This window comes from Microtus oregoni, unplaced genomic scaffold (assembly GCF_018167655.1).
Source record: "Microtus oregoni isolate MIOR12 unplaced genomic scaffold, Mior012 000056F_ref0000123, whole genome shotgun sequence".
Lineage (NCBI taxonomy): Eukaryota > Metazoa > Chordata > Mammalia > Rodentia > Cricetidae > Microtus > Microtus oregoni.
The window spans coordinates 5,353,377-5,365,633 of NW_024543832.1; the positions used below are offsets into that span (position 1 = coordinate 5,353,377).

At 45.4% G+C, this 12,257-nt stretch overlaps 1 protein-coding gene across 5 annotated transcripts in view; it reads left to right on the top strand.

The window, feature by feature from the left end:
• Positions 1-12,257, top strand: part of Cdca7l (cell division cycle associated 7 like) — a 44,000-nt gene that overhangs the window by 27,157 nt on the left and 4,586 nt on the right. For 2 of the 5 annotated variants that reach the window (XM_041639058.1, XM_041639062.1), the window contains exons 3-6: positions 2,847-2,978; positions 9,882-10,217; positions 11,646-11,717; positions 11,821-11,988. In XM_041639058.1, the coding sequence (XP_041494992.1) occupies positions 2,847-2,978; positions 9,882-10,217; positions 11,646-11,717; positions 11,821-11,988 (708 nt within the window). The remainder of the gene's footprint in view (positions 1-2,846; positions 2,979-9,881; positions 10,218-11,645; positions 11,718-11,820; positions 11,989-12,257) is intronic. The other 3 variants (XM_041639061.1, XM_041639060.1, XM_041639059.1) reach the window with 3 other exon arrangements.

The following is a 12,257-nucleotide window of genomic DNA, read 5'->3' on the forward strand; positions in this document are numbered from 1 at the left end:
CCTTCCTGTCCCGAGGGCAGCTAAAACTTAGCACAGTTCCTCCCCAGCTTGTTTCCGAGGGCCCCAGTTCTCCGGGTATCCTCGTTTCCTGTCTCCACTAGCAGTGCCTAGGAGTTGGTGAAACTTCCCTGTCCTTACACTCCTTCATTTCTCTGCTCTCTGTAGCTGCCCTAACACTCGGTCCTTAAGTGAAACCCCCTTCTCTTCTTAGGACTGAGCTCAGGTTAGTTTATTCAGAACCCCCAGTCTCCCTGTGCATAGGTAGAGAAGGAGCGTGGTGCCTAAGCCATCATGTTACAGGTCAGTGACGTGGGCATCTGAACAGACATCTGTTGTTTTTGCTGCTATGACAGTTATGTCCATAGTAGCATCTGGCTTTGTCAGGCACCAGGGCTGACTCCACTCTAGCAACCTTTATTGGCTGTGAGTGTGACACTCGCATTTTACACAGATACTGCACTACTCCAGACTCCAGGGGCTGGTGGCATACAGATGAGACTGAGCCCAGGGACACGGAAGACTTAGCCAAGGTCCCGTTCCAAGTCCAGACCACCTCTGTCCAGGCGACTCCTCCCTGGCACTTTCTCTTACCTCTTGTGCACAGCACAGATGCGGGCTGCCTTCCCTTCTATCTGCAGGTCCTCCCTACTGTGATAGAATGTTTATGTCTGCCTCTGAGGACTTGTGAGCCTGTCTGACTCCTCAGATAAGAAACCATACTTGCACTGTGCTTTTAGCTTCCCTGGCCCTGACCTTCAGTTAGGCTGTCCCTTTGATCTCATTTCAAGTGTGTAGCATTCTGCATCACCCATGGGTGTTGACTGGGTACAGTTGGTACACAGACCAGTCCTTGTTCATGTCACACGAGCTTCAGAATGACAGTTGACTGTGCTGTTTCCTCTGCTTATAATGTTAATCATAGTGGACACTGGTTCCTTGGTCTTGCCTTGGCAACATAATGAGCAACTTTGAGAGAGCAAAGAGCTGAGTGAGCCTTTACCCAGCCATGCAGGAAGGCCGTGTGGTGTAGAGTTGTACAGCCAGGTGGAAGTCAGTAAGCTTGTAGCAAAGCCATTTTAATCCAGTCGGGACTGATCCGGTCACCTTCTCTAGGGTAGAAACTGCCAGGAAGGTAGGAAGGTTGGAACTCACTGCTCTGAGGCTTGGCTTATTCTCTTGCAGGCTCTCTATGGGATTTGAGGCATCTGTTGAGTTTCTGCTTTGAGATCAGTGCATGGGAAAAGCCCCCAGGGTTATCCAGATGTGTCCCGCACTCGGGTGCTTGGCGGGTCTCCTTAGCAGGCGACGGCTGCACTGGTTTCTTTCTTTTGATTGGTTTTTATTTTTTGTGTAGGAGTGTTTATTTGAACGTGGATATATGTGCCACTTGCTAGAGGTGGTTCGAAGCCGCCACGTGGGCTAGGAACTGAACCTGCATCCCCTGCGCAAACATTGAGCCCTCTGAACCACTGTGGCCTCTATAGCCCCACGCTTGCTGTTTTATTAATTTCAGCCCCAGACCCTCACCCTGTGGGTCATTTTATCCAGCTGAGAGGAAGGGCATCAGCCTGCGCCGTGTGTGTAGCTGACTCCGGCTCCCTCCCTTAAACGCAGTTTGACTTCTCATGAAGGAACTACTTCTTTTCTTTCTCTTTTTTGTAGCTGCAGCTAACAACAAAGGAAGCAATTTAGCAAACGCATTCCAATTAACCATAATTTATAGGAGACTTTCTTAAGCTCAGAGCGCTAGCTGTAGGCATTTCTTTCTCCACTACCCGCTATTATATATTTCTATCTTATCTTTTTCCCCCCAAAGATATCTGAGTCTGAAGAAGTGCATAATTAAAGCTAGAGAAAGGCAGCAATGAACTAAGAAGTGTCAAGCAAACATGGTGCTAGGAGGGGTCACTCACTGCCTTGCTGCGTTTTGGGACAGGGACCATAGTCCTGGTGCAGTGTTTAACCTTGCAGGAAGCCAAATGGCGGTCTCCTTTTGAGTCTGCCATTCTTCCTGTCTTTCTTTCAGACACTTAGGAGAACTAGACTTCTTTCCCTCTCTGTAGTATTTCCAAAGAAAATAAAAATCATTATTAGAAAATGCCTTTGCTCAGTCTTGCAAGAGAGGAGCCCAGGGTGAGAGGGGTAGAGATTTCCATTAGTCCCCCATGCTTGTGTCATCGGAATGGAGCAAGTCCAATTTCTAGCCATGGGTGAGGGGTGTAAGGGCCTTGGCACCCTCCTGTGGAGAAACCCACCACTGTATTAGAAGGGGATGTAAATTTATCCACTGGAGAGTATCCAGATAGCTACAAGGAGGAAAGCTAGCAAGTAGGTGTCCACTTTCTACAAGTTTCTGTGAAGGCCAACAGCCTGGTTTTGGTGGCTGGGCCAGAAGATTGAATTCCACCAATACTCCCTCTCAGGGCAGGAGTGACCAAGACACTATGCTGATTGAGATTTTCTTGTTTGCAAGTCTTCGTTTCTGTAAGGTTTAGAAAACGTGTGCTGTTTATTGTGGTTGTAGTAAAATACACATCCTGTATATGTCATTGTAAACATTTTAAGTAGCATTAAACATAATGTATATTGTCTGCAGCTGTCCCTGCTACCAAACTCCAGAACATTCTGACCCAATAGAAAGTCTTGCCCATTCGACAGTAAGTCCTGCCCAGCGACCACTGTTTTTTTCCTGTCTCTTTGTGAATGTGTTTGGTAGTTGATTTTTGAGACAGTGTCTCACCATGTAGTTCAGGGTGTGAATCCTGCCTCAGCCTCTATCCCAGTACCCTCCCAGAGTACTGGGTCTGTGTCACCATGTCTCGCTTTACTGTGTGTTTTTAATTTAGCAGGATGTGTGCTTCCATTCCAAATACCTTACTGAAGAGTTGAGGAGGATCTTCATAGAGGACACGGATTCAGATGCTGAAGAGTTTGAAGGATTTACAGAGAGTGAGCTGAATGTAAGCAGTGACCCAGAGGTAACTGCAGTCCTCTTGCCACAGAGGGGTGGGCTGTAATGTTCCTAGTGCTGTCTCCACGAAGGGGTAGGCTGCAGTGTTCTAGTCTCCACGAAGGGGTGGGCTGCAGTGTTCTAGTCTCCACGAAGGGGTAGGCTGCAGTGTTCTAGTCTCCACGAAGGGGTGGGCTGCAGTGTTGTAGTCTCCACGAAGGGGTAGGCTGCAGTGTTCTAGTCTCCACGAAGGGGTGGGCTGCAATGTTCTAGTCCTGTCTCCACGAAGGGGTGGGCTGCAATGTTCTAGTCCTGTCTCCACGAAGGGGTGGGCTGCAATGTTCTAATCCTGTCTCCACGAAGGGGTGGGCTGCAATGTTCTAGTCCTGTCTCCACGAAGGGGTGGGCTGCAATGTTCTAGTCCTGTCTCCATGAAGGGGTGGGCTGCAATGTTCTAGTCCTGTCTCCACGAAGGGGCATGGGCTTGCAATGTTCTAGTCTCCACGAAGGGGCATGGGCTGCAATGTTCTAGTCCTGTCTCCACGAAGAGGCATGGGCTGCAATGTTCTAGTCCTGTCTCCACGAAGGGGCATGGGCTGCAATGTTCTAGTCCTGTCTCCACGAAGGGGTGGGCTGCAGTGTTCTAGTCTCCACGAAGGGGTGGGCTGCAGTGTTGTAGTCTCCACGAAGGGGCATGGGCTGCAATGTTCTAGTCCTGTCTCCACGAAGGGGCATGGGCTGCAATATTCTAGTCCTGCTTTGAGTTTTCCTTTTACCCTGACATGTTACCTTACAAATGAAAAAATTGTATTTTTTATTTTATTCTATTTTTCGTAGTAGAAACCAAACAAATTAAAAATCACTGCTGTAGAACTGGTCCTGCCTGGTTCACGGTACACTCTTCTCCGGAGAAAATCTTCCCTCTACCCCTTGGTGGCCTTCATGGTCTTACCCAGTTTATCTAGAATTCATCTTCAGCTTATTTTATCTATTAAGTCTGTGTAGCATGTTCACTCAGGATATCTCTTATAGTGTGTGATGTTATATTCTTAAGCTAGAAGCTAATTTGGCAAAAACAGGGTAATGGAGCAAAGTGGGAGAGGCCACGCCTCCTGGTGTGGATTCTGCTAACTGTAAGGATGGCTCGGGTCTGTCAGGGTCCTGGGGAGTCTCCTGCTTCTGCATTATGGAAAGGCTTCCTGGAGGTCTCTTTCTTTTATTCTTTTTATTGAGGCCAGTTAGTTTTCACACACCAGTATTTCGGTCATAGGTCATTTTAAATCACCACTTTGCTATTGATGTTGGTGGTAGTGTTTTTGAAACACGATCTCACACCACAGTCTAGGTTGGCCTTAAACGCATAGCATTTCTTCTGCATAAACATCTCAGGTACTGGGATTCCAGGCCTGAACCACTGTGTTAGACCATATTTAATATTTTATTGGAATGGTTTTAGGTTTGTAAAATTAAAAAAAAAGGTTGAAGAACCAACCCTTTAGGCAGAGACTGCTTGTTTGTTTCCCAGCTGCCCAGACCCATAATAATCACCCAGAAACTATATTAATTGCAGCACTGTTTGACCAATAGCTTAGGCATATTCCTGGCTCTCTTACATCTTATTTTAATGCATTTCTATTAATCTATGTATTGCTACAAGGCTGTGATCTACCAGTAAGGTTTTCTGGATTATTTCTCTTTTGGAAACTACGTGGCGTCTCTCTGACTCTGCCTACTCTCTTCCTTTATCTGTCTTCTGATTCCCTGCCTGACTTTATTCTGCCCTACCATAGGCCAAATTAGCTTTATTCATCAACCAATAAAGCAACACATATACATGACATCCCACATAATTTCCCCTTTTCTGTCTAATTGAAAAGGAAGGTTTTAACTTTAACATATACAAAACAGTTATTGAGCAAGAATTATAGTGACAATATTAAGTCCATTTACATTTGGCAAAATAAGGAAAATACTCTATCATCTATCTTTATCAGTCTAAAGCTTTATATCTAATTTATCCTTTATCATAACTAAAGAAAATTATAACTCTCCATCTTCAAATATTCAAAGGCCCCAGAGGATATAATATTACCTAAGTAAACAGGAAGTATATTGTAAGCAACTTCCAAAACTCTGGAATTGACAGAGACCTCTAGCTGCCTGGACAGTCACCCAGAGGTCTCTTGTAATATTGGGGCATCCATCTTCAGTCTACAGGCCCATAGAATCCAACAGACTTTTCCATTAAGAAGGAAATTTGAAAGACAATTTTGCCTATATTGGCAGTTTCTCAGTCACTTTTTTTTTCTGTAAATGCCTGGCATACTCTTTTATGAAGCAGGAACCCTGAAGGACTGTCTCATCTTCTTTAGGCAAGTTCAGCAGTCATTTCTCTGTGTGTCCTGTATGTACAGTTCATACAGCATACCATCAAGCAGTCCAGGCAAGGGCAGTTTCTTGCCCAAATGGCTAGCCTTGTCACATTGAAGGCAAATTCTGTAACGAGTTTCTTCAATGCCCATCAACTTCTCTGAAGTAATTGGTACTGCCAGGAGCAGACATGCCTGCTGAGAAAAGTCTGTTTTTTAAACCTTTTAAATGCCATATTCTGTAGGTCTTTGAAGTGTGGAAGATTATCTATATCACTGAAATATATCTGTGCACATGTATAAAACCTAACTATCATGACTACAAGTTTGACTATTATAAATGACTATTAATCTGCAATTTTAATTATACATTACATTTTTAAATGAACTAAGCATAATATCTTAAACAAGAACAGAAGTACATATAACAAAATTGACCATAAATTTGTATCAATAGACCAAGATCCATACCAGTGCAAAATATTCATCTCTATATCATAATCTTCCTTATTTATTTGTTATTTAAAAATTGACTGTGACCATTAATCACTTATAATCAACCCCTTTTAAATGAAAACAAACATTTATAGACAATTATTTTGGAAATTTTGGGCATAGTTTTTTTCCAAACTATTTTCTGTTGTTTGTTGGGTGAAGTACTTTTAGGGGTTTATGGAGACTTTTTTGGGGGTTCTTGTTCCATCAAATCACATTAGCCTGGAGGGAACCCATCTGTGGAAACAAAAGCAGAACCTCTTTTCTAAAGTAACATTTCTTTAGACTCAAATTTTGAGGTCAAGATACCTTTAAAATATATGTTGGTTTAGCTTAGCAGCCCCCAGAATCAAATGTCTCTCTGCAGTCGAAAAATTTTTAAGAAAACAGTTATATACATAATCCAGACTCTCTGTGTATATTCCATTTTTACGTGGCTTATTTTTCTTTACTCCTTATCCATGTCTCTCTGTACTCTTATATTACTCTTACTGTCTCTTTAAAGACATTGCTTTATTGTCCGCTATGTTCAGCGAGTCCGGTTTTATCCCATGCTTTTTCAGACCCAGTCCAGCTGGCCTTGTTGCGTTCCCGATAGAACATCCCCAATGTCTCAGTATGTGGGTGCACCCCTCGCGGTCCTGAGTTCCTTGCTTGTGCTCTCTCTCCTTCTGCTCCTGATTTGGACCTTGGGATTTCAGTCCGGTGTTCCAATCTACTGAGAAGTCAAGATCAATGACACTGGGTTTTGATCCTACTGCTAGTCCTGGCTTTGTGGGAGCCTAGGCAGTTTGGATGCTCACCTTACTAGACCCGGAAGGAGGTGGGAGGTCCTTGGACTTCCCACAAGGCAGGGAACCCGGACTGCTCTTCGGACTGCTCTTCGGACTGCTCTTCGGGCTGATGAGAGAGGGGGACTTGATTGGGTGACGGGGAGGGATATGGGAGACGGTGGAGGGGAGGAGGCAGAAATCTTTAATAAATAAAAAAAAAACAGAAAGAAAAAAAATAAAGACATTGCTTTAGTTTTTAAAACTATTTTTTATTAACTGTACTCTTTCTTCTCTCTCCCAAGCCTATGAACATTTTTTAAAACACACTGTGTCCCATTCAGAGGTTTATTTTTGTCTGAATCTGTCTTTATAGTGTATCTGAAATCCTCTTCTGGCAAGGAGCACTGTAAAATGGTGAGCAGTGTGGTCGCAGCAGCCCTGGATGCTGGCTCCGCCTCTCTCAGTCTTTCAATAGGAGGAGGTGTGTTTGCCCCCAGCTCCAGAACTGCCAGGTAGGAGCCATGCTCACCACCAGGGACTCAGCAGGTCTGAGTCACACCATCAAGCAGTTTGTAGCAAGCTGCTCACAGGCCCCATTTAAGTGCACGACCTCCTGAAGGAGCCAGAGCTCCTTCTACCAGCACGAACCAGGAAGTGGCATCTTAAAGAAGCCATGTTTTTTTTTTTTCTGCTAACACTAAGTCAGGAAGACGTCTCTTAAAAAGCCACCAGCAAATAAGAGTCAATCTGAAAAAATGCAGCTACCAAGAAGCTGAGCTTAACTTCATTGTTTTGTGTCTAGAATTCCTTCTCAAGCTCTGTTTTTGTGTGGATGTAGTTGCCTCTCGTAGGCACACCATTTGTAGGTGCTCATTCCTTTCTTGACCCCAAGACCTGAAATAATAACACAGAAACTGCATTAATTACAACACTGTTTGACCAATACCTTAGGCATATTCCTGGCTAACTCTTATATCTTTAATTAACCCATTTCTGTTAATCTGTATATCACCACGAGGCTGTGGCCTACCGGTAAGGTTTTCTGGCATCTCTCTCCTTCAGCAGCTACATGGTGTCTCGTCTGTCTGGATTTCCTGCCTGGGTTTATTCTGCCCTGCCGTAGGCCAAAGAAGCTTGATTCATCAACCAATAAAGCAACGGATACACAGAAGGACTTGTTCCATCAGAACCCCTGCATGCTTTGATCTAGTCTCCCTTCATATGATTGCCATGTGTTTGTGAAACACGGGTAAAGTTAGTGTACTAACTATACTTTTATGAGGAGTTAGCCCTTGTTTTCATTGATGTGTCCTTTGAATCTTAGGTTCCCGTCCCAAGAATCACACAGCAGTAAGCCTTTCTTTTTAATTTTTAGAATTTATATTTTAACTGATTTGTAGAAATTAGGTAGAAATTTTTTAAAGCATTAGTGTTTAATGCTAACTGAATAATGGAATATTTATCTGAAAATAAATATACCACTTCCTTCTTTGCTGGTAAGGTGAGGTTAGTTTATGCCTATTGGATGTTACCAGCTCTTACACAACCTTTAACACACAACCTGTAGAAAGACAATCAATGCTAATGGTGTCTTTCTCTATCCCTGTCCTTTCCTCGGGCAAATTTTAGGATTGTAAGTCTTGGCCGTTGGCCACCTCCTGCATGGTAAGTGTACTAGCTCAGACACCCTTCTCTGCCCTCGATTTTCACAGATGCTTCAGATTTTCACCAGCAAGACACTTAAACTCTCTCAAAACGTGATGGTTTCCCCTCTAAGTGACTTCTTTAACTACTGTTTTTGAGCTCAGTGATACCTGGTTAGTCAAGGCTTCTAAGGAGGGAAAGTAAATTGCTCCCCAAGCTCCCTCTGTAGACTCTACTTATATCACACCCTGTATACATCACTGCTAGTGGAACTCAGTGTAGGCCCACTCACAAACTTGAGTAGGGAATGCATTGAGGAAAAGTGCTATTGGCTTTCTGTCACTCAAATACCCAAGGATTAACTTAGAGAGAAAAGGTTTACTGTGTGGCTCACGGTTGGAAGGTTTCAATGCATCACCAGTTAGCTCTGTGGCGTTGTGTCTGCCAAGTGAGCCGGGAACACGTGGAGCCAAACTGCTCACCAAGGCCCAGAAGCCAAAGAGAGCAAGGGGGAGAATGGGTTCCCACCATCCAGCCGGGAGCATTGCTGCCTTGCCTGGCCTCCCACTGCACACACGCTAGCTGTGTACCCTTGCCGTCCGTGGTGCTGCCCGGTGCAAGGCAAGCACAGCCCCAGTGCTGACTTTAGGCATGTTTCTTCATCTCTTATTTCTCCTACGGGCCAACTCAGATTGGGGATCATTTTGGGGAGCCATTCAAGAAAGATTTCAAAGAAACTTTGGATTGAATATTTAAACCTATCTCTATCATTTCTCAGAGTCTTCAGTTCTCAGAGGCCCCACACTGTCACCTGGTGACATTACTTCATTACTGCCTTCTGTTTAAAGTGATTGGTCCTCTAAGACCAGGCCAGGTCATGGACTGAAGGCGTGACTCCCCAGACTTTCTGGTTTGTGGGGAGACTTTGTGCTGAGGAATTGTCTGCCACAGCCTGTGGAGTTGTCTGCTTTCACTGCAGCCCACTGTGGCGTGGTACAGGGAAGGGAGGGCCCATCATGCCCTGAGGAGGACGTCCCCCGGTCCACCCTCGTATCTGGTTTTCAGGCTGCCCCAGGATTGACTTTTCCTCTCACCTGTTTCTATCCTGAGTCCACTGAGGTCGCATGCCTTTCTTGCTGTTTGGACGGGCCTGTCTTCACCCCTGTCTTTCTCTGTTGATAATGCTTCTTTGACACACACCATTTTCCTTAGCTGTGCCTCATTCTGCTGGACTTCATATGTTCCAGCTTGTTCCTTGGTTGCAGAGGATCCCTACTTCTGGCCTGGTTCCCTAATGGCACAGTGTGTCAGAGGGTATGCAGGCACGCGGTTCCCTAATGACACAGTGTGTCAGGGGTTATGCAGGCACGCGGTTCCACAGTAAATTGCCTGTGCTCTGATGTTTTCATTAGCAAACTTCATGTGTGTTCAGCTGGATTGTTCAGAGGGTGTTAGTGGAAGGAAACACTTTTTGCTGCAATATCAGAGTAATTTTTTTGTGTGTTTTTAGTGCTGGGGATTGAACCCAGGGCCCCATACATGTGTTGATTAATTTTCTCCCACTGACCTGTATTCCTGCCTAGAATAGTTTGGTGGGTGGCGACAACTGTCTTCAGTCTTCTTTGTCATTCATTTCTCTTTGTCCCTTAGCTTGTACAGTCAGAGCTGAGTGACAATGGCAAAACCACTGTGGAGAGTGAGGAGGAGGAAGAGGAGGCTGTACCTCGGAGAGGCAGGTCCACAAGAAGCAGTTTTGGTCTTCGAGTAGCTTTTCAATTCCCCACCAAAAAACTGGCCAAAACACCCAATAAAAGTAGCTCACACTTAGTGGACAGCAAGACTGATCTCAGAAGAGAGAAAAGTTGCAGACAGGCCAAGGAACGGGAAGACTCTGCCTCTGAGTCTGACAATGACTCCAGGACTGAGAGCCAGAATTCGGATGCTCTGCTGAAAAGGGCCATGAATATCAAAGAGAACAAGGCCATGGTAAGCGCTCGCAGGGCACTGCACCATAGGCAGCTGCCCCCCAGGTGCTCTCGGGAGGGCAGGTATACTGTGGGTGCTTTGGTGTGAATAATGAGCTTTGCTTTGGGAATGGAAAGACTCAAGGAATACTTATGGCCACTCCAAGGATGCTGCCCCCCAGGGTTGAGCAGGCTTGAGTACTAAATTGGCAGAGGTACTGGGAAGAAGTGAAGAGGAGCTTGGCTGTTACTAAGCCCAGGGAGAACTGCCGTGGGCAGCTACTTACTTCTGACGGGTGGAGAAAGGCTGGCAGTTAGCGGCCCTGAGGTGTTCTAATTCACCTTCGCCTTGGTTAGCTTAACCTACATGTATTTGGGATTCGTCTATGTAGCAGCATTGAATGCCATTCTTTTCCTCCTAATTTTACACAAACAGGATTTCAAAGAATTCTTCCAGTTGTAGCTTTTTTTCTCACTTTGATTTTTTGTTTGTTTGTTTTTTTGAGACAGAGTTTCTCTGTGTAGCTCTGGCTATCCTGGAACTCACTATATAGACCAGGCTGACTTCAAACTCACAGAGATCTGCCTGCCTCTGCCTTCTGATTGCTGGGATTAAAGGTGTGCACCACAACTCAGCTTTTTGATGACTATTTATTTTTATCATTTATTTATTGAGTTTTTTGTTTGTTTGTTTGTTTTGTTTTTTTGAGACAGGCCTTTTCTGCTTAACAGGCCTGGCTGTCCTGGAACTTGCTTTGTAGACCAGGCTGACTTCAAACTTCCTGAGATCAACTGCTTCTGCCCCCCGAGTGCTGGGGTTAAAGGTGTGCGCCTCCACTGCCTGGCTGTCGTTGGAAAGGCTATCTTTTTAAAAAGCACAGTGTAATAGGCCTGTGCCTAATAAGAGAACATAGTCCCTTTGGGGGATTTTGTTTATGTTTTTTAGAGACAAATTTGCTTGGCTAAATGAACTTTTAGCACCCTACCCATCTGTATCATTTCAGTAAGAACATGTATGATAATTCTTAGTGGTGTCATGTTTCTGTGAATCTAAAACTGAAAATCCTGATTAAAGTCCCAGGTAGCATATTAGTGTCGGCTGCTTGGCAGTAGGTGTCTGGGGATTGTAGCTGGTCTCTGTAAGGAGCCTAGACTAGTCACAGACTTCCTGATCCTGTGTCTGCGCCCTGAGTGCGAGGCTTATAGCAAGTGCTACCACTCAAGGCCCAGCAAGTGTTTGGTTGAATTGGGAGCTCTGACAAAGAAGCTGACCCCTTCTCTGGACATGCTGACATCTGAGCTTCCACTTGGTGTTGGCTCAGGTGAGCTATGGCGTTCTCTTCTTACTCAGGAGGTGAAATCTTACAGTTACTGAGATGATGCGTGAGAGGTGTTGATTTCAGACCTGTCTCCTTGACTGACATCACACTCCCTTTCTTTCTAACCTTAGCTCGCTCAGTTGTTGGCAGAACTGAACTCGGTGCCAGATTTCTTCCCTGTGCGAACCCCATCCTCAGCTTCTGTAAGTGGAACTCTGACTTCTCAGACCAGTTCTGCTCTCTAGGAACTGGTAGCTTTCTGTTTAAGGGGGACTCAGATACATCTGTCTGTGTCCTTGGTTTCAGAAGAGGAGAACAGCACGGCGGGCCTTCTCAGAGGGACAGGTCATACGGCGCATGAACCCAGCCCGCAGCGCACGGCCCCCAGAGAAGTTTGCCCTGGAAAACTTCACCTTCTCGGGCGCCAAGCTTTCCGAAGAGCTTTCCAGCTTCAGAAGGAGGACAGTCAGTGGGGTATTTACTGTCTGATAAGCAGATGTCCCTTAAGCGCGAGCGGTTGTGTTGTCTTGAGTCAGCAGGCCTGCAGCAGCTAAGACCCTGAATTCCACCGTGTTCATCTGAGAGTGTGTGTTGAGGAGACCCTGGGCTGCAGATCGTACTGAGAGTCCTTGAGTAACATGAGCGGAGGAGCGGGTGGCTCGGGGAGAGCACTGGCCCAGCTGGCTTTGACTGCCAGCCTTGGTTTCGCACTATGGAAGGTGCAACAGCTCCTCCTTGCTTGT